The sequence below is a fragment of the Pongo pygmaeus genome, chromosome 1, assembly GCF_028885625.2.
Source record: "Pongo pygmaeus isolate AG05252 chromosome 1, NHGRI_mPonPyg2-v2.0_pri, whole genome shotgun sequence".
Classification (NCBI taxonomy): Eukaryota; Metazoa; Chordata; class Mammalia; order Primates; family Hominidae; genus Pongo; species Pongo pygmaeus.
The window spans coordinates 131,069,340-131,096,169 of record NC_072373.2 but is presented as its reverse complement, the minus strand read 5'-3'; the positions used below and the strand labels follow the sequence as shown (position 1 = coordinate 131,096,169).

Below are 26,830 nucleotides of genomic sequence, written 5' to 3'. Positions count from 1 at the left end.
TGCTGAGGTTCCCCCTTACCTGTTTCTGATTCTTTCAGTGTTTCTTGTTCTTTGCCTTTGCTCCTGCTATTGCCCTTCCCCGGGACACTTCTTCTCCCCCTATTCAAATCATGTCCATTTTCAAGACTCACCCCAAGTACCACTCACCAAGTACCACTCACCTGCTTGCCAGCAGGACCTCATCCCTCCTGGACATCGGGTGGGACTCGTCATTACCAGATACTCTAACAATCATATTCCATAGAGAACTTTATTATACCCCCTCCTCAGGGCAGACTAATTCAGCATTACAGTAAGCACAGTACCTAGGGCCCATGACACTTTGAAGGACGCGTGAAAATATCATAACTTTTTTTTTAGAAGCGGAAGGTAAATGTGAATTTTTAGGTTTAAAGAAAACGTTTAATGTATAACGTTTACATATTATTTTATAGAAATACACTTGTAAAATACCATTTTTAAATTTATTTATGGTGGAAGGGGCCTATGAAGGCAAAAGTTACCTAGGGTCCATGGAAGTCATAATACAGCCCTATCTTACATTGTCCTAGAATAGAAAGTCCTCTTTTCTTAATTAGAATGTTCAAGATGCTATCAGCAGTCCCCAAGCCGATGTTTGCTAACATAAGAAACCCCAAACACATAAATATAATTCTGTGACATATTTTTCAATATTTCAAACAGCCTAATCAAATAGTATATTTACCTATAATAAGCCCACATGCATTAACTAAAACGTCAATGTTCTTTGCTTTTGACTGGGAGTACACTAAGTCATTTGGCAACACTGGTGATCTCATGCTGCTTAGCGGTTGTTGAAGACACGGGAATTTCTGTGATGTGACTGAAGAACCAGAAAACCATTATAAAGCCACATGTCAATCACAGAATACCCAAATATAAGTGTCTTTTACAGAAGCCAAGTAAAATTAAGGTAAGGATGCAGAGTATCCCTAGGTCTTTAGTCATTTACTTAACTGTTTATTATCATCCAAGCCATTTTAGTAGTTGTATGTGCGTAACTGCAAAACAGCATTATTATATTTTATGATTATGAGCAATTATTTAATATCTGGGCCTAAGATACAATGGGAAAGTATTTTAAAGATTTAAAAAGTGTTGTAAAGATTTTAAAACACGCAGTTCATGGAGTAGTGTGGGGAAAGGGAGACAGGGTTAATAATGAAAGGGGTCCATGGTAGTAAAAATATTGGAACCCAGTGGATACTTCACAAATGTCTTTTGTACTCTCCCCCAACTACATCAATAACACTTAGCTGAAGGGTAATAGGTGAAACATCAATCAACTAATAATAGTGGTCATGGCACTTGAGACTTAGGTTCCTAAGCTTGTTACACATCTCTGTCACTGTATTTTATTGTCCAGGGAAATCACAAGACCAGCCCAGATTGTTGGGGGTAGAGAAATAGCTTCTGTATAGCAGTCACATTATGAGTGCATGCTCAGTAAATATTTTTGATGTATTACATAGTAGATGCTTCATCAAATTTGCTTGTTTGACATTTAGAGCACAGGGACCTTATACGTTTCAGCATTACATTATTCCTAAGCAGGGAGCTTTAGAGGAATGGCCTTCTGATGGCAGCTAGATCTCATTTTCCAGTGAAAAGAAGTACGTGATGGCAGCCTGGAGCTTTTCATTTGGCTCACCCTATTGTTTCTACTCCAAAAACAATCCCTGACCAGTCTCATGAAATCACCTGCTACAAGTAAACTGACATGCACTCCCTGAATCCTTATACCTCCGAGTGAGGGCTGGCTCATGGTCCTGTACAGAATTAGGTAATAAGTCTCAAAAGAAGAGGGGGGCAAACAGACACTAGTGGGTTGTGTTTATTTAACCCTTGTCTCAGCAGCCTGTGAGCAGTGGTTGTTGTGCATGGGACTTTGTGAGCTTATTATAAAAGATGGCTGTGTGGGAAGTGAGAGTGGGATAATGCCAACGATTGGCCACCAGTGAGGAAGGGGAGAGAGGGAATGATATTTTAGAGTTTCCACCAGTATTCTGGGAAAAGACCGGGATAAATTGTTTAATGCCACAGAGTCTTCCCATCCCAGTAAATGCTCCTCATTACACTGTGACTTTGCTGCACCTCCCATCTCTAGGCGGAAGCTATTTCTCTACCCCCAACAATCTGGGCTGGTCTTGTGATTTCCCTGGACAATAAAATACAGTGACAGAGATGTGTAACAAGCTTAGGAACCTAAGTCTCAAGATACCCTGCAGCTTGGGTCATTACCCTATCGGAAGGCGGCTCTGAGATGCCATCAGGGAAGATGACCCTTGTGAGAAAGACCTCTTGAGAAGGAGAGAGGCCCAGCTATTTGTGCTGTCTCGGCTGAGCCCAAACCCCAGATCTCTGAATTAGCTGAATGTGTCCTATGAAAGAAGCAAGGATTGACTAGCAGGAAAACCGCAAGTCAACCCTACGTATCCTGACAGTAACAGATTGTTGTTGTTTTAAGGTCTAGGGTTGTTTATAATGCAGCAACACATAGCGGAAACAGAGGCCAATAAATGTAACTGACCGTTTTTTCTTGACATTTTCAAAAATCTAAGGTCAGAACTGGAAGTGACCCAAGGAGGTCATTTCATGTCTGTCTGTTTCAACAATTTATGAGGTTAACTGGAAATTCACCAAACATAATTTTTCATTCTCAACCTTGAAGTTCATTTGCTTTTAATTGAAAAAAACTTTACCCATTTGTATGAAAAGAAATACCACAAAGGTAAATTTAAACATTCTAATGTCACTAAACACTGAACTATAAATTTGATGACTGAGAGTTAAATAACTCTCACAATTTTTTTTTTCCTAGAGAACCAACGGTACTTACAAAAATAGGAATAGAGCTTTTTTTTTTTATTCCTGAAAGTTTTCAGTAAAGCAAAATAAACCTCCATGATCAACTTAGCACCAAAGCCTTAATTAAAGTCAGATGTTAAGGGAGAGTTCAAATTCCTCAGTTTTATTTCCTAATCCACACAAAGAGGCATCAGAAACATATTTCTCAGTTATTATTTACGTACTCCATAACAGGGCTCATTGATTTTTATTTATGCCATCTATGTATGTTTATAACACCAACACTAAATTAAATAAATATGCCTTTAACTAAATACAGCCATAAGACCATTTCCACGGAGGATATTGAATATATGGCTGTTTTCTATTTACTACCCATCAAAATTCTGGCAAGCATTTCATGAGACCGCATTAGTTTGAAACACCCCAACATTCCTATTATCAAGTTTTCCCAAGGTGTCTCTAGTGAAAGTGGGAAAAAATATATTTGTATGTAAGTTCAAATATAACAGCAAAGCCTGCCTATAAGGCTTACATTTGCAGCAGGAGTTATATTCAGAGTTGCCATAGCAGCCACCCACACTCACACACACACAAAGGGGTGGTGGGGTAAGACAGAGAAACAGCAGAGAACAGAATCTATTGTTAAAAAGACAGAAGTACCCATCAATGTAATTACAAGCAGGAATCCTAGTTTGTAGTCTGAACCAATGTTTAACGGTACAACATTTCCCAGTGCTGGAGTGTCTATTAAGGGATTTTGCTCTAAATTAATCTACCATCTGCACCCTTGGCTTTACAGTTTACTGGATGCTGGTATTATGCAGGAAAGAATTCACCTGCAGATGCACACACTAGGGCTAAAAAAAATCTAATGTTTCCTTCTCTGGAACATTCAGAAACATCGCCACCAGAAAAATTTGTGGTTCTATGGATCTGAGAAAGTTACTTTACTTTTTGAGTCTCCTCATTTATAAAATGGGTAAAATAATATCACATACTTTAAGAAAATGTTACAAGGATTCAATAAATTATCACAAATAATCAATTATTAAATAAATAATAATGAGAAATAACTTTAAAAATACAAAGGAATTAGTAAAGTATTAACTAAGTCAGTAAAAGTGAAGCAATCGGTGCCTGACACGTGGTAAATGTTCAACAAATGTTTGTTATAATAATTATTATCATTAATATTTCCCAATTTTTATTACAGAACAGTATGATTTATAATTCAGAAGTTTATAAAACAAATGCATGCTGGTGGCCAGTAGACTGAGCAAGACAAGATGTTAAGATTCTTCTAGTGCATAAGCAATAATACTTTCTCCTGTAGCAATGCCTCTGAAACACTATTTTGCCAGAATAAAAAGGTCAAGTATATTATTATAGCAGCACAATCAACACCACTGGCAAACATTGGTTACACAGCAAAATCTAACATGTACTGTGTTTTAAACTTTTATTTGTTTATTTATTTAGAGACAGGTTCTTGCTCTGTTACCCAGGCTGAAGTGTATGTAGTTGAGTGATCATAGCTCACTGTAACCTCAAACTCCTGGATTCAAGAGATTCTCCCGTCTTGGCTTCTCATGTAGCTGGGACTACAGGCATGCAGCACCACACCTGGCTGAGGTTTTGCTTTTTTTTTTTTCTTTTTCTCTCTCTTTTTTGTAAAGATGGGGTCTCCTAGGTTGCCTAGGCTGGTGTCAAACTCCAAAGTGATCTTTCTGCTTTTTGGGTCTCCCAAAGTTCTAGTATTACAGGCATGAGCCACCACGCCCCATCTGAATCTAATGTCTATTAGTATTAAAATATTTGTGTAAGAATATTTGGGGTCAGAGAGCATTCTGGAATTTGTCTCCCAACACTGGCTAGGTCATGTATTTATATGCAGATATATTTGCAATTCATACCCAGATACAAATATGAACATCAAATTTAGACGTGATGGCAATGAGTGAAAAGTATTTTGTGACTTCTGATTCACTCAAGTTTCAATCCCTGTTTTAAGGCTGAGTGCTTCATATTCTAGTAGACGTGAAACATGTAGTCAAGCGATTTCTTGAATAGGAAAGAATATGCATGGGCTACTATACTTCATATCAGGCCCAAAGGTACCTTAGAATGTGCAAGAAAAAGCAATGCTGATGGGCTAAAGAAAACAGGGGAAATTAGAAGAACAGAGTTTGGGGACGCAGCGAGATGGCAAGGAGAGAGTTGTAACAGACAAAGTTTAGAAAAGTTAGGAAGCAGTGAAAGAGAAAATAAATAGGATAGCATTAAGGAAAGAATCCTTGACTCCATAAAAAGTTTCTGGATGGGATTTTTAAAATGTCCAGGCAGTGAGGGATAGAATTAACTTGGCTTAAAAACTTTAAAAAATGTTAAAATGCATACTCTATGGTTCTAAAATTATCCTGCCATTGTAAATGTTACGTGTAATGCTGTATTTCCCTTCCTAAATTGTCCTTTTATTCAGTAATCTTTATTTGAAACTCAAGTAGAGGTGTCAGAAGGTATTCCATACATTCTTTCTGCTTTTAGAAATAACATGATTGTATTGAAAACATTTCCATTATCAAATAGCTCTCTGAGGGTAAAAAAATAATTCCAAGTTTTTCCAAGTCATTAGAAATAATCAAATTTGGTTTCAAATTGGTCCCGAGACTTTACAGATCTCTTGTTAATGAGCTGAAATTGGAAGGAAGTAGATTTGGCACCACTGGGAAGGAGAACCCCAGAAGACATTTAATTCTCTGATCTGGCCAGGTGCAGCAGCTCACGCCTGTAATGCCAGCACTTTGGGAGGCCAAGGTGGGCAGATCACTTGAGGTCTGAAGTTTGAGACCAGCCTGGCCAACACGATGAAACCCCATCTCTACTAAAAATACAAAAATTAGTCGGGTGTGGTGGTATGCCTGCAGTCCCAGCTACTCGGAAGGCTGAGGCAGGAGAATGGCGTGAACCTGGGAGGCGGAGCTTGTAGTGAGCTGAGATTGCACCACTGCACTCCAGCCTGGCTGACAGAGCGAGACTCCGTCTCAAAAAAAAAAAAAAATCTCTGACCTTATTGGGGTTTGTGGAAAAGCCTACAGGGAACGCTTTAGGAGTCCACCTCCTGAGCTGCAAGGCACATCCTTGTGAGGAGGGAGAGGTTGATGGTACCGTTGACGGTACCATTGTTGGGGACAAGAGCTGCCTGCCAAAGCTGCCCTTCTTTCTCCTTCTGCATATGGGTAGTGCACTCACTTCCAACTGAAGGTCCTAGGATAGCTGCATGGGGGCCTGGCTCTTGCCACTAAGACGGTGGCCAATACTCAAGACTAAAGGAAAAAATAGAATTTCTAAGGACACTTTGGTTAGTTCTATGAGAAAACGTTAAACGCTAATTGAGATATGATGAAGATATGGTTGCCCGTAATAATAGTGCTTTCTAGAAAAAAAGAGTGTCCCTTTCATCCCCAGCAGGGACTATGAGAGCCTGGGTAGGCAGCTAAGAGGCCTAGGTAGTTCTCTTAATCGTGCTATTACAAGTTCATGGGGAATGCTACAACAAATTTGTTTCCACTAAGTCCTGTTTAATATAAAGACAAACATATTCTCAAATAGAAATGCTAATGGCTACATTTTTTAATACAACCAACTACCCACACATAATCTCATGAGAGTCAACTGACTTAATTTTGTTCAGAGTACAAACAGCTATTATTAAAAATAGATTAAATGGCCTACAGAAAGATATGAATGTGCTTTAAGTGACTTTCATTATGGCAGAGAAAAAGAATTTCTACATTGGAAAAATTAACAGTAATGCAGACTAAGACAACAAATTTATAATCCTTACTTACGGTCAGATACATAGCTGCATAGACACTGAGAGCTGCTTCTTTGGATGGAAAGGTTTTTCGGGCTCTCATGATGAGATCTGGGTTGCCAGTACAGGCCTCTTCCCCACTGATGAATTGTGTATACTGCTGACATCCAAGTGCTGTATAATTGGGCTTACACAGGGCAAGAAAATGTGGGGCCAGATTTCCTGTGACTACTTGTCCAGCATTTACAAAGATATCTGTAGCAAACAGTCCAAATGTATAAATTCCTGGGGAAGAAAACAAATAATTTTAACTTCTTGCTTGTGTGTGTGTGTGTGTGTGGATTTCAGTTTACAATAAACCAAAATGGAAATATTTTAGAAACTATAAAATATTCCATACATACACATAGTTCCTTTCATTTCATCCCTCTCCAGTTCTTTCCTTGGTTTTCTGGAATGGTGAAAGTGGTAAATATTGCCCTGTCTACTACTGGTTTTTGTGCATGGCAGGTTTATAAGACATAAGATAACATAAGAACATGTATTCTCAGACTCCAGGTAATGCAATTGTTCATGGAGTCACGTGTTCCTTGAGAGGGTATAGTCTATCATGCTCTACTAATGTTAGCAATTTCCTTTTTTCTCCAATTTTTTGAATTTTTTTTTATCTCACAAACAAAGCAAAGCAGTTGTCTCTCTTTGATTATGCTGTTACTCCCATTCAGACTGATGTTAACGCTGCTGGAGTCGCCAATTAGCAGTAAATCCAGTGCCATCAGTTTTCATTTAAATATGGAAAATCTCAAGTAAAGCAGAATGCTTTCAGAGTAATCTCTACATTGCCTTCAGAAACACATTTTTTTTAAAGTCATAGAACAGCTAGTAATTTATTTCCACCTTATCTTTTATGGACTGGCTTTCAATTGATCCAATGTGGGCTATTTAGTAAACAAGGCAATCAAAATTATAGGTTATTAATTATTTTTACAGTTTTAAAATTTATTTGCTTTGGTTACCTGAAGGTATAGAACTAAGTGTGTAGATATTTTTTCCTCCTTTGCTAAGGAACTTGCCAATTTACTTGAATACCAAAAACATTTTCTAAATTCAAAGTCATTGGTTATTATTGTTAAAACTTATTTTTCTATTATACAGGCAAAATAATTTTTGGCATTAATTTCAATTAAACTTAGAGCTACAATCTTCAAGGATGTGGTACCAATGAAAGGAAATTCATCCTTTTATAATTTGGGGAATAAAATCCAACAGGACCTTTTAAAACTATCCCAAAGTAATACTTCTAAAAGTACTGATTTATTAAAATGTCATATACTTAGGTTACAATAATTAGATGTTTTTCTTTTTAGTCATATATTTCTGGATTATTTGTTTCCCAAGCCTTTTCATCATTATTGGCTGTTGTATAGTATATCACCATAAAAGTTGTACCGGATCAAATAATTTTCCAGTATTAGATGCATAGCTGTTCTTTTAAATTTTTGAAATACTATATAACATTACAAAAGGTTTACATACAAAAACCCCCACACAGCAAAACTCTATGTGTACACAAATGGGAATGAAACAAAGATATTAGTTCACTCTTTATCTAAAAAGCGAACAATAAGAAGCCCTTTCTTAACATCTCACCAGCATTGTATGAATCATACAAAGTAAAGGTTATCAAAATCAGAAATTTGAAAGAGGAAGAGAAACTAAAGAGAACTGAGCTCAATAAAACTTCTTCCAAAATCTCATGGCCAAGCATGGGAACCTAAATTACAAGTCTTCTTCATTTGTACACCTTTGAAATCTAGGCTGTTTGGTGTAATGGGTTTTCCTGTTTATAACAGAGAAAAATATTTGATAAGAATGTGGAAATGTCTCTTGACACTTTAAAGTTCCCAAATGTGTTTTGGAATTAAAATGTCAGTGCATCTGCCCAAGGCTAATACTGTAGTTGACTACAAAGATAATTATTAAAGTGAGATCCTGTAAATGTATCTACTCCACTGACCTAAAGAATAAAGTCACTATACAGAATGATGTACTATTATACAGTGATGCTTCGCTTACATGCTTCCACTTTATTATAGCTAGAAACATCCAAATCACAAGGGAACAAGAAACAAATGTGCTTTCGTATTTTATAAAATCATGTAATAAGAAACATGCAGAGACTTAAAAGCATACTGTACTTTGAGCCAAAAATTCTTTAGAAATATGTGTGCAAATGCAGAAAAATATTTTACTTTAATAGGCACAATGTAATTTGCTTAACAGTATTTAGGAAAGCATCAATTTCTTTAAATACTTTTAATTCTAAGCATATTGTATATTGCTTTTTTTTATTAAATGGCTTATACAAAAAGAAATTAGTCAAGAACACAGTATTGACACATGTGAAAAAATAACTTTTAAGGTTTCATATAAAAGCTGTCCCTTCAACAGGATAAATGAGGGCTTTGGAGATACATAACTTGATGTCAGTAAAAATAACAATCTTGGATATGAAGGCCTTTCATCTTCAGAGAGATCCAAAAGCCTGATGACATTTGGCTAGTCTTTAATGAGTTTATAGATAGATTAGGTGATCTATGCATAATATCTTCAAAGTCTTCATCCTGATCCTTTCAATATGAGAAATATGTTGAAGAGTTACCTTCAGTATGAGAACTATGTTGAAGAGTTACATTATCTTTAGTGCATCTCTTAATACTAATAAAAATTTATCTTAAATGGCATTTAGTATATACAGATATACTTATTTTTATCTGATAAATCCAGGAAACAATTATTTATATTAAATTGTATTGTGTCTGTTAAAAAATGGGTCTGGGCTAAGTTCTGAATTAAAATGATTTTCAATAATTCATGCATATATCTATTATTGCTAGTATTTGAGATTGAAAGTTAAATTATTAGTGAATCTTGTCCTCTAATAAAATCCCCAATACTTTTTTGTTTATATAAAAATCAACTTAGAAGTAGTGCATGGAGTGCTACATTTCTTCTATTTGCCAAGTTGTTTTTCTTATCCTTCATGATGTTCAACAACCTACCTGGATTATCACCACCCTCCCACTAAGCACTGTTCAAAGATTTTCATAAACACAGTAATCACGTAATTTTTGGCTCTTAAAGAATATTAAACATCCAAAGGTGGTGTTCTTTTTGCCTTAAAGGAATGTGGAAATGACATCCTAAAGTGGGATCTCACTATACTAAAGAGAAAGTAGTATGTAACGTTTATTTAAAATAATTTTAATTTATTTTTTATTTCAGTAGATTTTAGGGGAACAGGTGGTGTTTGGTTACATGAATAAGTTCTTTAGTGGTGATGTCTGCGATTTTAATACAACCATCACCCAAGCAGTGTGTAATGTTCATTTTTAAAAGCAAATTGAAACATTTCAAAGAAAAAAAACCCTAATATTTGCAAACAGTTAACATGTGGGTCATTTTAAGGTTTAGCTTATACACAGACACTGTTTCAGAAATATTAAAAATAATTTAATGAACACATACCAAGAAATCGGACAGTTCGGCGCACCAGCGGGTTTATATAGCAACAGTCTCCAGTTAAAATAGTTTTTTCCTGGTTTTCAAAATCCCTTGTGGCTAGTTGTAGGCAAAAGACAGCAGTTTCTCCAACTATTATCTTGAAAGAAAATAAAAGATTAAGGCATATTAGAATTTAACCAGTATAAATGTAAAATATTTTTATTTTAAAAATGTAAAATGGAGCCCCTTTGAATGGTAATAATCTCAATGTAAAATGGAGCCATAATCGACTTCCTAGATCCTTTGATTACAGCCTTGTCCCTATTTATGTAAACCATATTTTTCTCATATTGAAAAATTATGAACAAAAATAGACAACATTTTTTGTTTTCTGAAAGTCTTAATTAAAAAAATAAAATATACAAAAGATAAGTAAGGAAGTACTCATTTATTTTTGATGTGTAATTAAATTCCATGTTTTTCTTTAAGTTACTATGTCTTATTTAAATTTGACTCTGCTACAGAATTCACAACAGATTCTCCATGCAAATACTTTTTAAAGCATCTGATATACACACACTAACTTAAAATCATATTAATACTTTTATAAATAAGAAAAAATAAATCTGCACATGTTTGACCCTGAGAGCCTCCTGTTCTGAGACATTACTAGGAATTGTCATAATTAATATACTACTTATACTTTAGTATAAATGTTATTTTGATCTTCATTAAAACCATATGAAACTAGGAATAGCATCCTACCCTTTTCACAAGTAAAGAAACACCAAGACTTGGAACACAAGTGAGTTGCCCAAGAACAAGGTTCTGTTACAGACACTTTGCTCTACTCTGCTGACTTATTAAAAGACCTGGCTATCTTACATTGGTATTTGTACCATTGGTAGTGATTTTTATACATGGTCCTCAAAATCACCTAGTAAGGTATTACAGCAAGTATTAATATTCCATTTTACAAATGAGGAAATGGAGATTTAGGGAGGTTAAATAATGTGTTCCTTTTAAGGCCAGTCAGAAGCCAAGCAGAAATTTCTCACTCTATTTAATACTATGAACAACAGCATGAGAAATAAGATTAAGAGAAAAAGAAACTGGAGCTAACAGTGTGTCTACTAATTTGTCATTGTGAAATTTGCCTTTATTATGTCTTGTCAAACTTAATTAACATGCTATACAGGGAGTCCCTGACATTCCCTGGGGAAATGCTTTTGGGGTCTCTATGAAAAGTAATATCTATGATTACAAGACATTCAAAATAGAAAGCGTGAGGTAGAGAAGGAGGTTACAGGAGATTAGGTGTTTGACCCACTTTTACCCCAGTGTGAACAAAAGATTATGAGATACCTCTTCACTTTCATCCTTCTTTCTACCCCCTTTTCCTCTTTTTTGACTATACTTCTTTTTTTTCCAAGTAGGCCAGGGTTCAATGTTAAATCAGAAGACATTGAGTGGAACTAAATTAAAAGAGACTAGTCTTGCCTATTTGGTGAGACTGGATTGAGGTGGGAGAGATAAGAACTTCCAACTTCCTCCTGAATTTTAACTCTGGCATTGGTAAAGTAGAGCGGATGTGTGATGAAACAGTTCATCCAGCCAAAGGATGCACAAGAATTATTTTTCATGAGTATCTGGAGAATCTGATAAGTAGATGAACTGTGTGTTTGACACCTTATCTCTCTTTCTGAATAACATTTTTCTCATGTCCTACCTCCTCTTCACTGCACCTTGAAAGAGATTACCATGATGACGCTTTCTGGGTTTTCAGATTCAACTTCTTCTGGGTCTGTTTTACCACAGAATGTTCCAAATTCTAACAATGCATCATCCACTCCACTTCATGAGCTGACCGGCTCCGCACATGATGGCTGCCCTCCCAGCCTCCTCTTCTCCACTGCAGCTTCCACTGAGTCTCCAACCCCAGGCAGGCCCTACCCCATGGTACACTGAACCCTAACTCAGGCTACCATGCTAAACTCCCTAGAATGTAGTAGGTACCCAATAATTCTTATTTAATGCATAAAGGAATCACATTTTCAAAAAACTCTCAGCTTCAATAGATCAGAATGTCCTAGTCTGCTATTAATCTTTTGCCTGACTTCTAATAACCAACTTCTGGCTTGTTCCTATGATGAAGGATCTATCCTGTACCTAGTTCCTAAAACTGGAGCCTATATATGAAGTCCCTGACTTGATAATTCTTTTTAGTTACCAGGGTCTTAACAGACCAACAACTGCCTTGTTGGGGCCACTTTTCCCGGGGCTGTCTTCCCAGTAGCTTTCTAATGCTGACCTCTTGCTTGCCTGCATCTCAGCACATTTCACGTTGCTGAATTTCGGATTTGTATCCTGAGCATTTCTGCCAGAACAGTTTCTCAGTCACTATCATTTGGCTGCTACTATAAGAAACCCACTTGAACTATGTTAACCAAAATAGTAAGTTTATTCTAGTGTTCGTTTCCTCAGAATTGAAGGGCAGGGAGCTTGGGGATTAGGCCCATGAATGGAAAGTCCTCAGGAGTCCAGGCAACAGTTGTTGCCATTTCATTCTCCCTCTTTCCCTGGAGTCACACTGTCTTTCATCTCAGTTTCTCTTTGTATGCCTTTCTGCCAGCCAGTGCTCCTGATTCCGAGCATACATGATTTCCCCAATTGTCTTCAAGAAGCTTATCTTGAATTTGCCAGCTTGGTCCAAGGAAATAGTTCAACTGATAAGATTTTCCAAACCTCAATTCCAAATTTCTAGGAGGTTTAGGTTGAGATAAGGCATCTCCCTCAGTCTAATGAGCCAAGGTTAAGAAGGTATGTCATGGTACATGAAAATGTCACTGTGGGTAGAGAAGGTAGTTCTCAAACACAGAGTTGTTGTGATTAGATGCCGATGTCAAACGCCTGTCCATCACATCTTGCTGGACCCTCCGGCCAGTTCTTGGTCTAGACTAGCTCTTTCCAGCATGTTCTCTTGATACTGTATTCTGTCCACCTACATGGACTTCATCTCATCAAATGCATATGCCTAGGTGTCTGCTTTCTCCAAGGGTATGTCTAATTCACACACTCTAGTTCTCTTTCCCCCATAGCTCACTGTGATATCCATGAAACCCCTTATCAAAACCATAGTCTCTCTTAACTTCCCCCACCCAACTTCCTGAGTTAAAACTTCAATTGTTTACTGCTCTCAGATTATTACTATTATTATTATTTTTTTTTGAGATGAAGTCTCACTCTGTCACCCAGGCTGGAGTGCAGTGGCGCAATCTTGACTCACTGCAACCTCCTCCTTCCAGGTTCAAGCAATTCTCCTGTCTCAGCCTCCCATGTAGGTGGGACTATAGGCACATGCCACCACACCAGGTTAATTTTTGTATTTTTAGTAGAGATGGGGTTTCACCATGTTGGCCAGGCTGGTCTCGAATTCCTCACCTCAGGTGATCCACCCGCATCTGCCTCCCGATGTGCTAGGATTACAGGCATGAGCCACCGCGCCCAGCCTGCTCTCAGATAAATTCAAATAATGAAAATAAAATAATTATAATTATGATGAATGTATTTATGTAAATGCCTTCTGAGTTAAGGGCACAGTGCTAGACACTAATCATAAACCTTTCTGAAGAAAGGTTTATAATCTAACAGGGTAGACACAAGCAAATTGATTAATAATGGTACAAGGTTGCACAGGCTGAGCTTTATTTGACTGGTTTGGACAATACGTGCTAGGAGAACACTTAGGAAGAAGTGTCACTGAGTCACTGAGAGAATCTGTGGTGGCAATGAAATATGTCACTCAAATCTCCCACTGCAGAGATGTTTACAGACAGATGGCCCAGCTGCTGTGCTCCTCTGGATCCAATACTGTATCCATGCTGAGGCCACACTTCTACAGGCTCCTCCTAGCCAATGACTAAGCATGGTGGGGGTGAGCCTAATCTTCTGAAACATGGGATACCTCCAGTTGGCAATTTTGGTTCAAAGATTCTCCATGAGCCTGACCAAATCCTTGTTAGAGCCATGCTTCCTATATAATCCCACTACCCCAGTGAGACTACCTAACCTAGTCTGAAGTGTTTCCCACCCAGTCTTCCTTCTCCCTCCCTCTAGCGCATGGGGGGCAGACCTCCATCACAGTCTGAAGGCTCTCCTTGCTGTCTCTGGCTTGTTTTTCACAGATGTTTTTTCTAACAACTCTTGTACTTCTAATCTCACTTGATAATTGCTTCTAGGAGAATATAAACATATACAGCATCAAAGATAGACAGGGTGCGATCCTTACTACACTTAAAGCTTGTTATTAGATAAATGTACAGAATTCAAAAACAACTCCAACTAGAACGCATTTGGAGAGGGGGAGGTAACCTTTCTCCTATTAGCGCTCAGCTTGACCTCAACAGAGGCTAAAGTAGATTGAGTTTGCCTTGAAGGCAGAGGCACAGTAGGTAGCACTTGGTAAATGTTAACCACTGTCATAACTGTTGAAAAAATTATTGGCAACAAGAGCATCATTAACAGTAGCAATGTCACTATTAAAGCCAACGGCATCAGTAAACAGTCTAATATATATGTAATTGTATGCAGTTTATATTTCCATTAATAATTGATATTCATATCTATTCTTTCTTCCTAAGCTTAGCACAGTACTAGGCACAAAGTAGGGAATTTTCATTTTCTACTGTCCTATATATCTGTCCTTATGACTAATTTAATACCAGGTCATATTGATTCTAAGGTATACATTTCTCTTTTTCCTCTTGAATTTGAAGCAGAGGCTCTCGTCAGTGAGTTACAGACCTAAGTTCTATATTATCTGGTATTTTATTTTGGCTCTCTTTTCCTGACAGAAGCTCTCCCTGGAGGACTTCATTCCTCCTAAGACTTTACCAACCCCTGCTCCACTAAGGAATCCTAAATCTGCATATTTCCCCTAAACCCCAGATGCAGGTCTCCATCCACCTATTAAACACTGACATCTCAACATGCTCATATCTACCTATTGGAAGGCCACATAGCCTTTACATCCAAAATAAAATCCATGTGTTCCTCCTGCTCTTCCGTGTCACCATCTCAATTAATCCATTCAATTTCTACTTGGACTCAAGCTAAAACTCTCATACATTTACATATCATGCTGACACCTCCAGTTCCCTCATTTGTCTCTTTTCATCAATTGCTTTTATTTATATTATTTTTAATTGACACAAAATTATATACATTTATGGCATGCAACATAATGTTGTGAAATATGTATACATTATGTAATGGTTAAATCAAGTTTATTTAACATATGCATTACCTCACATAATTACCACTTTTTGTGGTGAAAACACTTAGAATCTACTCTGTTAACAATTTTTAAGTATACAGTACATTCTTATTAACTATAGTCACCATGTTGCACAAGAGATCTTATTCCTTCTAACTGAATCTCCATCAATTGCTAAATCCTGTTGATTACATATCTTAATTCTATTTCAAATAAGACCACTTTTATCACTACCTCCATTTTAAAATCGTCCCTCTTCACTTTTTTCCTGCATTAAAGCATACTCAGAACTTGCATTTGTGCTTCCATTTTCTCTGCTCTTCAAACTGTTACTGTCAGATTGGTTTACTGAAAGCAAATTTTGTATAATCCAAATTTTCTTGTCTTTTTCTGGAGACAGGGTCTCCCTCTGTCACCCAGGCTGGAGTGCAGGGGTGCAATTATGGCTCACTGCAACCTTAAATTCCTGGACTCAAGCCATCCTCCCACCTAAGCCTCCTGGGTAGCTAAGACTAACTACTAGAGGCGTGTGCCACCATGCCCAATTAATCTCTTTTATTTTTTATTTTTAGTTTTTGCAGAGAGGTCGGGTCTTGCTATGTTGCTGGTCTTGAACTCCTGGCCTGAAGCGACCCTCCCAAAGCACTGGGATTACAGGCAAGAGCCACCACACCCAGCCCCACATTTTCTATTTACAATTTTCAGTGTGTCCTCATAGCTTGTGGATTAACTAAAATTTCATAAGAGATCATTTACTGCTGAGCCTAAACCTATCTTTTACAGCTTCAGCAATTCCTACATAGCCTTCAGACACTCTGTGCTCTAGTCACAGCTAAGCATTTTCATTCTCCAACATATCCAGTATTTCCATACATCCAGGTTTTTATGCTTGGTCCATGGCTTAGTATATCTTGGCAGGCAGTGCATGGTTCTGTGCTTGAGACATGATTTAAATATTGCCTATTCTATTGCAACTTTATTCTATTCCTGGTGCAGTTCATCCTTCCCTTCTCTGTGTTCCAATGGCACATTGTACATTTATTATAATAATTTCCATATGCTTTTATAAATATCAGTAACATCTGTGTCTTCCACTCAGTTGAGAGCCTCTCTGAGGTAAGGATTGCATAACATTTATCTTTAAACTTCTACTATTATAGCACAGTGACTGACAATAAATATGAATACTGTATGAATGAAGAGAATGCAGTTCAATCTTCCCATCTCTATAGATAAGGAAACCTCCAGAGAGAGACAGAGAGAGAGAGAGAGAGAGAGAGAGAGAGATTGAACATGCCTGAGTCACATGGTAACCGGCACAGCCAGAGTCTGAATCCAAGTTCAGAGTTTTATTTTGACCACAGCCTCTGCCTGGGAACTTGTGAGCCTCTCCTCCAGCTTTTCCAAGTTAAGATAGGTCAGTCCCTGCTGCCCACTTACAGGTCACACCCTGGAGTCCTACCACATTCCTAGCATCTCTACAGTTTCAAAAGATATGAGATAGGGCACAAAGCACCTCATAAGGACCTCTGGACTCCTGTCCAGGTATGAGAAAGCCAAGTATAGAAAAAAAGATTTTACTGATCCTATTAACACACAAGCCAGTCTTCCAACAAATACCAAAAACATTCACATAGCCCTTTCTAACTCCATTGCAATTTTTTGAGACACTGTTTTCACTGAAATGTCTTCATGTCTTCTTTGCATATCCTTGGCTCTTAGGTGTCATTGAGGATCTGGTGTTTTGGTCGTTTTCTCACCTTTATCAAGAAGGAGTTCTTAATTCTGGAATCACGGGCTACCATTTTCACTAGATTCCCAAAGCATCCCTGGGGCAAAGAGCATAACTGGTTTGCTTTCCCTGCTGGGAGTGGAAAATATGAGATTTCCAGGTCACAGAATCCAGAGATGGAGATGCTAAAAGCTTTGTCACTTCATAGTTTTCTTTGATAAAACTTCCTTTCTTCTGTGAACTAACCAATGAAAGCTGTTTCTAGACAGAGTTGAGATGATGAACGGTGTTAACTCAGATCGACTGAGAAGCAGCATGGCCCCTCCTGCCTCCCACAGGCACCACCTGTCTATAGAGCAGGAGAAAGAAGCAGAACCTTGGGAAGGACACCTGTGGTCCCAGTGGGAAGGATCAACTGGCCTCCCATGGATCAGCCTTTCACGGAGGTACTCCTCCGCCGCCTCAGCAAAAACTCTCCATTGCTTGGGACATGAAAGAAAAAGGAGGGAAAAAAGGACTCTGCTGGTAGACAGAGGGCAGGCTGGCACAGTAAGTGCAGAACTGTCAACCCTTACCTCGTTTCTCTTACATCTGCCTTCCAGCTCCCCTCATCTGGGCCCACTAAACTCAACCCATCCCTACTCCTCCTCTGCCAAGAGAGGCAAAGCACCTGTCCGTTCCCAGTTGTACAGGAAGCCCTCAAACAACCTCCAGGGAAGATTAGTGACTGTTCATAGTCCTTATCAATCTGACATAGAATGTGATGAGATGTCCACCAAGGGCTCAGAAACTAATACGGAAGGGCTTTCACTGCTTTATTTATTTATTTTGGAAGCAGGATCTTGTTCTGTTGCCCAGGGTGGAGTGCCATGGTGCAATCACAGCTCACTGAAGCCTCGACCTCCTGCACTCAAATAATCCTCCTGCCTCAGCCTCCTGAGTAGATGAGACTACAGGCATGTGCAACCATGCCCAGTTAATTTTTGATTTTTTTTTTTTTTGGTAGAGATGGGATTTCATTATGTTGCCCAGGCTGGTCTTGAATTCTTGGGCTTATGCAATCCGCCTGCCTCAGCCTCCCAAAGTGCTGGGATTACAGGCATGAACCACCGCAACTGACCTCACTGCTTTATCTGTGCATTCAGAGCTGGGTCTGAGCAATTGTGGTGTTTCTTAGTCACAGTCCCCTCCCTATTGCAATCTGACAGTTTACCCCATTGGGAGGAAGAGATCTGCTCCTGAACCCCAACCTGATAGAAGCCTTGCACCCCACTGACAGACCTTCTCAAACTTGAGTATCACATTCCTTATTACACCTCATCCCCTTGCTGGACATTACATTATGCTTTATTAATCCCACTGTTGAACATTATGAAGCTCCTCGAATCTTGCTCTGCCTAACAAGCTGGATCTACACACTGTCTGTCCCTTCCTAATGGCGCAATTAAGTCTCCATCATGTCTTCGAGGACAGGTCTGGTATCTAGCCCTTTTTTTTTAATCAATTACCGTCTTTGGTAATGAGTAAAAAGCCCCATTCTGCTGATGAATAGCAACCTACAAGAATGCAGGTGTGAATCATAAATGTCTCCAGGATGCACACATCACTTTGTTCTCATACCTCAACCTTTGTTATGCATAGTCCAACTTTGTGATCTACAGTCCTTGATGACAAAATACTGAAGTTTTACTAGGAAGAGAAAATCGCTGTAGATTTTCATCGAATGTCAAACTCCAAATAGCTCTATATTTTTATTTATAAGCACACAATTAGAAATTCCTCTCCCCTCTAACTGGTGGTGACTCAAAGATATCCATGCATCATTGATTTGAAATTGGTACAAGAAAACCACTTCAGATGTAATGCAGCAAAACAGAAGTTATGTAATCAGTATGATAGTATTTGGCATGTGTTTCACATCCTTCAGAGATGTGTGAAATAATATCCAAAAAGCAAAATGAATCCACAGAAGTACAGTCATGGGACACACCTAAACTTTAAACTCTGAATGTGTGAATCCAGTGAAACGTGGGGTTTTATTTGTTACAGAAGCTGGAACTTGCTAATTTCCCTGTTTTTAAAAAGAGAGAGAGCAAGTATCAGTCTCCGGGTCTTTTCCAGAAAACAATGCCTGGCTAGAATTTTTAAAACAATGTAGGCTTTTTTGTATTTATTTTATGGTTCCCTTCTACTTACCAAGTGATACTGGTTTTCCATTTGTAGTAATAATAGAATGTATTCTTTTATAATAATTTGTTAGTGAAGTGAACTGATTTTAAGAAAAAATGATGTTCCCCTTCCTGTGTCCATGTGTTCTCATTGTTCAATTCCCACCTATAAGTGAGAATATGCGGTGTTTGGTTTTTTGTTCTTGCGATAGTTTACTGAGAATGATGATTTCCAATTTCATCCATGTCCCTACAAAGGACATGAACTCATCATTTTTTATGGCTGCATAGTATTCCATGGTGTATATGTGCCACATTTTCTTAATCCAGTCTATCATTGTTGGACATTTGGGTTGGTTCCAAGTCTTTGCTATTGTGAATAATGCGGCAATAAACATACGTGTGCATGTGTCTTTATAGCAGCATGATTTATAGTCCTTTGGGTATATACCCAGTAATGGGATGGCTGGGTCGAATGGAACATCACACTTCAGGGACTGTTGTGGGGTGGGGGGAGGGGGGAGGGATAGCATTGGGAGATATACCTAATGCTAGATGACGAGTTGGTGGGTGCAGCGCACCAGCATGGCACATGTATACATATGTAACTTACCTGCACATTGGGCACATGTACCATAAAACCTAAAGTATAATAATAATAAGAAGAAGAAGAAGAAAAGAAAGAAAAAAAAAAAAGAAAAAATGAATGCTAGCTGAGTTGGTATGCAGCTATGATTTAAGTCATGAAGGTGATGTCCTGAGAAGAAAATTTGGGAAACATTTAACATATAATAAAAGCTCATTTACACTGTTCATGTAAACAGGGCTTAGGTTTTAGGCACTGTTCTAAGTGCTTTCCAAATATTGGCCAATTTAATCTTCAAAGCAATCTGATGAGGTAGATGCTATTATTAAAATCCAGTTACAGAAGAAGAAAATAAAGAATAAAGTAACCTATATATGTTACTAGCCGTGGTTATAACTGTGGGGATGTGGCAACCAGGAAGCCCTAATACTCTGGGGAGAGGACAGTTTAAGGGAAGTGGAGGGACAAAGGCCGCTTTGATGGAAGGATATGAGGTCAAGAATTGGATTTGATCCTTTGAGTTGCGGATTTGAACCTTTGAGTTAAGATTCGCAATCTTTAGAAGACTGTTAAAATGTAGATACCAGAGGATAAGAAACACATGAAGCTACCATCCCAGCCACTGGGTGGGATGAGCTTATTAACTCACTTTTCAATTGGGAAAGATATATGTCTATTTTGAGAGCTCTACAGACAGTAGCTCTCAAATGTGGTCCCTGAACCAACAGTATCAGCAATCTGGGAACCTGACAGAAATGCACATTCTCGGGCCCCACCCCTACTGACTCAAGAACTCTGGGGGTGGGGTCTGGCCGTCTGTGTTTCAACAAGCTCTCTAAGCTCTATAAGATATTTCAAGGTGTCTAAAACTCCTTTTTATTATATTGTAAATTTGTCAAGGTTATGTTAAAAGGGATTTTTAGATACTGATTCAAACTAATAATTATTATGTACTTGTACTGTGCAAAGAGCTATTCCAGGTATTGCAATAAAAGGATGGGACTACAGAAAGAGAGGTTAAATAAATCCTAAAGTAAAAACAAATCCAACACACTCACTTTCTAGATATTTTAAGTGAAATATGAAGAGATGAACTGTCCTGAGAAGGATGGCTCACTTAATCAATGCTCAGCACCCAGGAAGGCCACTCACATCCTCTGTAAGTCTACTGCATGGCTGACTACGTTTAAAATGGGGAGGCCATCAAAGAAACTTACAACTTAGCTTGCACTTATTTATGCATGCATATGCCAGTGCAGACACATGTAAAAATACTAGTAAATAAATGAAGAAAGGATGAGATTAGGGGTAAGTGATAACTGACAACTGAGTGTGCAACTCATCAAAACTTGCACAAAAAGAAATTCAGTGCCGCTTTTTGAAACAATCTGGCAGAAAGGTATCCAATCTTTTTTACCCTCTTATTAGCTGAATGATCTTAATTAATTAATTAATTAAGTCATATAACTTCCCTTCACCTCAATGTTATCATACACAAAATGGAAACAATAGAAATAATGCCATCATGGGGCTGTTGTGAGGTTATTGTTATAACATTCATAGAAATGAGGTTATTGTTATAACATTCGTAGTAAAGGGGCTGGCACAGAGTAAGCACTACGTTAATTTTAGTCATTATTAGGTAGCCCTGAAGGCTCTTTCTAAGTTGTATCTGCGATGGATTAGTGTTTGTAGTAAGGGAGTAAAGGAGTCGGGGATGCCTAGAACAGGGTAATAGAGTTGTCTGATAATTTGGGATAAAGTAAAAGTCCTGACACTAATCTTTCACTGCACATGTAGATGCAGGGTCAGTGGGAAGATACAGAAAAAGGAGATTCAGTTTGCTGAACAAGAACACCAAGATTCACAAGCTACGAGCATTCTTTTTAAATGACAAGAAGCTGGTGAAACCATTAACAAACACTTCCCTAGCAAAAATAAATGCTGCTGATTAAACTTTACATGATGTTTATGCTTTGCCCAACCACTCACATAAATGTAGCAAACATAAGCTCTAAGGAAAATGAATAAGAGTACTGTAATATACACTCATGTTATATACTTACAGTTTGTTTTTAATTTTAATATATAAAGTCAATGTCTCCATGTTCACAGATCTACTGTTGGCTAGTACTGTTATAATGTACCTATCATTCCTCAAAAGAGCGAGCTTATAATTAATAAAAAATTAGTATGTAGGTTATTAGTAAGCTTTCCAGTTTTTCTAAAATACCCATTAGAATCATTTTCCCCTCTTCTTTATCAACAATAAAAAAGCAACATGATAAAATTTAAATACTCTCTGGGACTTAAAGATGATGGAGATTTTAGAAATAAACCTTTGAAGCACAAGCAAAATTTAGCTGTCCCTAGGTCAATGTTTCTCAAATAATATTTATGTAGCAGGATGTTAAGTGATATTTTCTAGGAAAAAAAATTCTGCTGAAAAACATCAGCTAAAACCTTACTTGTTCATCAAGATTTATAAATTATATTACTAGGCATTGTATGCCTGTATCAAAATATTTCATGTACCCCATAAATATATAAGCCTACTATGTACCCATGAAAGTGAAAAAAAAATTTTTAATGTAAAAAGATTCATAATTTCCAGCAGCCCCATGATGGCATTATTTTATTGTGTTCGGCATATACATAAGGACACAATGGCACAGAGAGATTATATGACTTATGTAAGGTCATTCAGCTAATAAGATACAAAGCCAGACCCAATCCCGTGCAGTCTAGTTTTGGAGTTCAACGTGACATTATAATGTTTGATTATTTTGCTTCATTTTAGGAAGAAAGGCCTAGTAGCTTAAGCTTTCTCGTATGACATTCTGAATTTATGAGTATACTTTCCTCGCAACTACTTTCCCTGTATGAACCAAAAGCACGACAATCTGTTAAAGAATTTTGTTAACTTTATTGTCCAGTGTTTTCCAAACTTATTTGAGCTTAGAAATATATATTCTAGGGACAATCCTAAATATGTGGTAAAGCTAGTGTCTCAAAAACACTACAGGGAATAGGCAAAAGCAAAAGTCTTCTTCCTTTCTAGAGGACAGAAACTTAAATTTAGGAAAGATAGTCTAGTGTAGCTATTATATGATAGAGAAAATAATTAGAGGTCTTCAGAAGGCAAAAGTAAAGCTGAGAAATGCTGTCTTTAGAAAGTGACAAACTCATTCACCACTTCCCTGGTTATTAGAAAAAGAAGAGAGGGAAGTTTAAAATAAAAGAGAGCAAATATTAATTCACACAATGGGAGAGAAAAAATATGATTCTAAAAGGTAACCCACCCAGGTAGGAAACTAAAAAGGCATTTAAGTAGAGTTTTGAGATTTATGTGCAGCAGAAGTGGCTAGGGGAGGATATAAGGATTTACCTGACCTTTTGGATCTATGGCTTAGAAAGAATAACATTCTTTTTCTTATAGTATGGAAGACCTACACTTTTCCTCACTGGACTTCCTTGGAGTGTCTCTGACAACTGTATCTGGGGAGAATTACCAGGGACCTGAATCAGTGGGATGGCTCTTTGCCAATGTCTGGTAGCAGACAGTAAATTCTACCTCTTTTTTTTTTCTTTCTTTCTTCCTTCCTTCCCTCCTTCCTTCCTTTCTTTCTTTTGCTAGTTCAGAAAAATCTATGTTGTCATATGGTTGAGATGTCCTCAGTTCCAAAATACATGTTTCTGTTGTACAATGGGACTGAATTATTAGTGGTCACCTGTAAGTGCCCTACCGCTGCATTCAGGGAACATATATTCAATTGACTAAACCGTGATACTCTGAGTAACACTCTCCTTTTCAAGAAAATAGGCTTTTGAGGTGACAGCTCTGCCTAAGAAAGCAGAAACAGTATTCCTTGCAATTTCAAATTCATCATACAGATCATTCCCTTGAGGCCATCTTCTTCCGGGTTTCTTGGCTTTCATCTCTCCCATCTTTAAACAGACTGCCAGAACAAATGTCTTTTAAGGCCACTCATTTTTACTGAAAAAAGGACTAGACATTTGAAGGACTTTATTTTTAAAACGCTTTCACAGGAAGAGTAAATGTTGATTACATAGGAAATCCTTATATTTTACCAAGCCATTAAAAATGTTTGATGAGAATACACAAAGAAAAGCATGATTGAAACCCAAAAATAAATGAATGAGTCTTGGAACATAAGCTCATTTTGCAGTCTGGTCTCATTTGTGCTTGGGATAAATGCAGCTTTCCAGCTTACTGCTCACGTGTACTAGGAAAAGGTGCAATTATAATTTAAATGTGAAACTCTAACAGCTTGGAATGGGTTGAATTTGTTATGCAAGCCAATTTAAGGGTTTCTAATACACAATGGGAAATATATTTAGAAAACAGATTATTATTCCAAATGCCTTTAATTTCAGTTTATAATATATGTATATTTATTATATAAATTCATAAACATATTCCCTTTCCTTGTCATTTTAAAAAGTGACAAACAGCATTTACCCTAGGCCAAGTACTGTTGTAAACATCTTACATATATTAACTTGACTTGGTCCTCACAACTACCCTATGAGGTTGATATTATTACCTCATTTCACAGGTAAGAAAACTGAGGCACAAAGAGGTTAAGTAATTTTCCCAAGGTCTCACAGCTAGTAAATGACAGATCTGACAGTCTGACTTCAATTTTAATATTATATTCATCATAAGAGATTTTTGCAGGAATGGAGTCAAAGCACTTTATGAGATACATATTAACCTACTTTATCACTCAATGTCAAACTTGACATTATAATATTTTATTATTTTGTTTTATTTTAGGAAGAAAAGTTAAAACTTTTTATCTGAACTTCTGCACTTATGAGTATAATTTCTTCCAATAAGCTTTTCTGCATAAAGCATAAAAAATGCTTGATAAATAAACCAATAAGATGCTCTAATAAACAGTGACATTTATTCAAATGAGGAGTAGAGATCAAAGTCTGTATTGGTGGGCAATGTGATGAGGCCTGGAATGTTCATTTCTGCAGTGTTTTCCCAGACTACTACATCTTGTTTTTAGAAGCAGCCTGCTACTCCAAAATGTCTTTTGAAATATTGGTGATGGGGCAGTTTGGTGAGAGGTGAAGAAAATAACATGATTTCAGATAATATTAACAGGAAGTTCATTTATGAAAAATAAACTTTGGAGAAGAGTTATAGATTCATATTACATCTCAAAGCAATAATGATTATATATTTATTTGCAGATGTTGCATAGCATAGCAGAAGCCCATAGAAGTGGTATGTAAGCTTTCCTATTGATTCTAAATGTTAAGGAAAAAAAAAAAGTATGACTACACTGTCTCTCTCACATATAACTTACTCAGTTTTTATCTGATTTCCCCTCCCTTCAAGATTCAGATTAGCATTTCCATTTTTTTTTTAACTCTGAGATAGGAATCCTTGACTTTTATACTTGTAAGGCAATCTATCCTATCTAGTCCCTTCATCCTTGTGAATATTTGTCCAAATGTCCAAATCATGCACAATCTTAGATTCTGCTTTTCTACTGAGTCCTATTGTGGGCTGCTAAAATATTGAGAGTCATCACATCCCAGCAGTTAGCATGAGTGTTGCTGAGAACATAAAATGCCAGCTGCAAGCCCTCTGGCACCAAGGTCTATAACTCTGAGCAGCAATGCCCAGTGAAATTTTTAGAAGCAGATTCTCTCTGTCCTGTTCTTTCCATTTCATTCAAAAACAGAATTAGTCTTTCTGACCCCTTCATTGTGATGAATATTTTCATGTTAAGAGTTCTCATGTTGACACAGAGCAGGCAAGGCTTCCCCCATGGTCTCCCCACTGGGACCATCTGTGTTTCTGACTGGTGACAACAATTCAGAGGCTTGAATGAGCCCCCATTTGCAGAATACATACTAATTTCTGTGCCACATTCTCCAGCTGCCACCTCTGACTTAACTATGGAGGATCATGAGTGGTGTTGGGCCCAAACAAACCCTCAATGAGAAGAAAGAATTCATAAAGGGTGTGAGAGGCAAGGATCCTTATTTAGCAGCCTCTCTTCCCAAACTCCCTTTGGTACTATAAGACATTTCAAAATCACAATTTTTTGACCAATTGTTTGTCACATTTCACAGCTGGCAGATATCTGAGAATTCTGCAATCCAATACCAAATGTGAATTTGCAACATATATTTGAAATCCTATGAACAAATACTTAGACATTGCCTCAAAAAGCAACAGAAAACAATTCTACTTAATGAGCAATTCTGAACACAGTTTGCTGGCCAGCAGTTTTAGATGGCTATTAAAATCTCAATCAAGTTTTCTTTCAAAATCTTAATTATAATCTCCCCATATGAACTTAAGTAAAACAATATTAAAGTGAACCTGTTATGTGCAGTACTGATACTGTTTAAAGCCTATTTAACATCAGTTTTTATAATTTATGATACCATTAGAATATTGAGGTAAATCAAAATTCTTTATATTCTGAAGTCAAACTAAAGCTCTATTTAATAATTATTAATTGAACTTAAACTTGTAAGTAGCAATGTTGTTGGCCTAATCAATGTTAATTACCTTTCCTTCTCAAACAGCCTTAATTTTGTTCAGTTACCAACCTTATTGAATGGCTATGATCTTCAGGGGAGTCAGGGCCATCTTTTGCCTCAAGGGATGAATGATTTGTCAGGTCCTGATGGCCCTGATCTGGGGATAGTGTAGGCCTGGGCATGGTGTGAGATTCTGCCCAATGAAGCATGAGGAGACTTCTGGTAGGGATGGATGCTTCTGAAATAGGGGTTTATTTCTTTTAAAGGGACTCACAGAATACTTTTTTTAATGCTAGACATCCTTATGTTTGGATGTGATGTTTAGAAAAAGGTTGATTGTTGTGCAATCATGAGGGGAGTCAGCCCAGAGTAGAACAGACAC

The 26,830-nt window shown here is 37.5% G+C and overlaps 1 protein-coding gene across 6 annotated transcripts in view; it reads right to left on the bottom strand.

The window, feature by feature from the left end:
- PLPPR5 (phospholipid phosphatase related 5) overlaps positions 1-26,830 on the bottom strand; it is a 118,443-nt gene that overhangs the window by 56,375 nt on the left and 35,238 nt on the right. For all 6 annotated transcript variants that reach the window (XM_063652680.1, XM_063652681.1, XM_054456488.2 and 3 more), the window contains 2 exons: positions 10,175-10,307; positions 6,681-6,931 (listed from right to left, as the gene is read on the bottom strand). In XM_063652680.1, the coding sequence (XP_063508750.1) occupies positions 6,681-6,931; positions 10,175-10,307 (384 nt within the window). The remainder of the gene's footprint in view (positions 1-6,680; positions 6,932-10,174; positions 10,308-26,830) is intronic.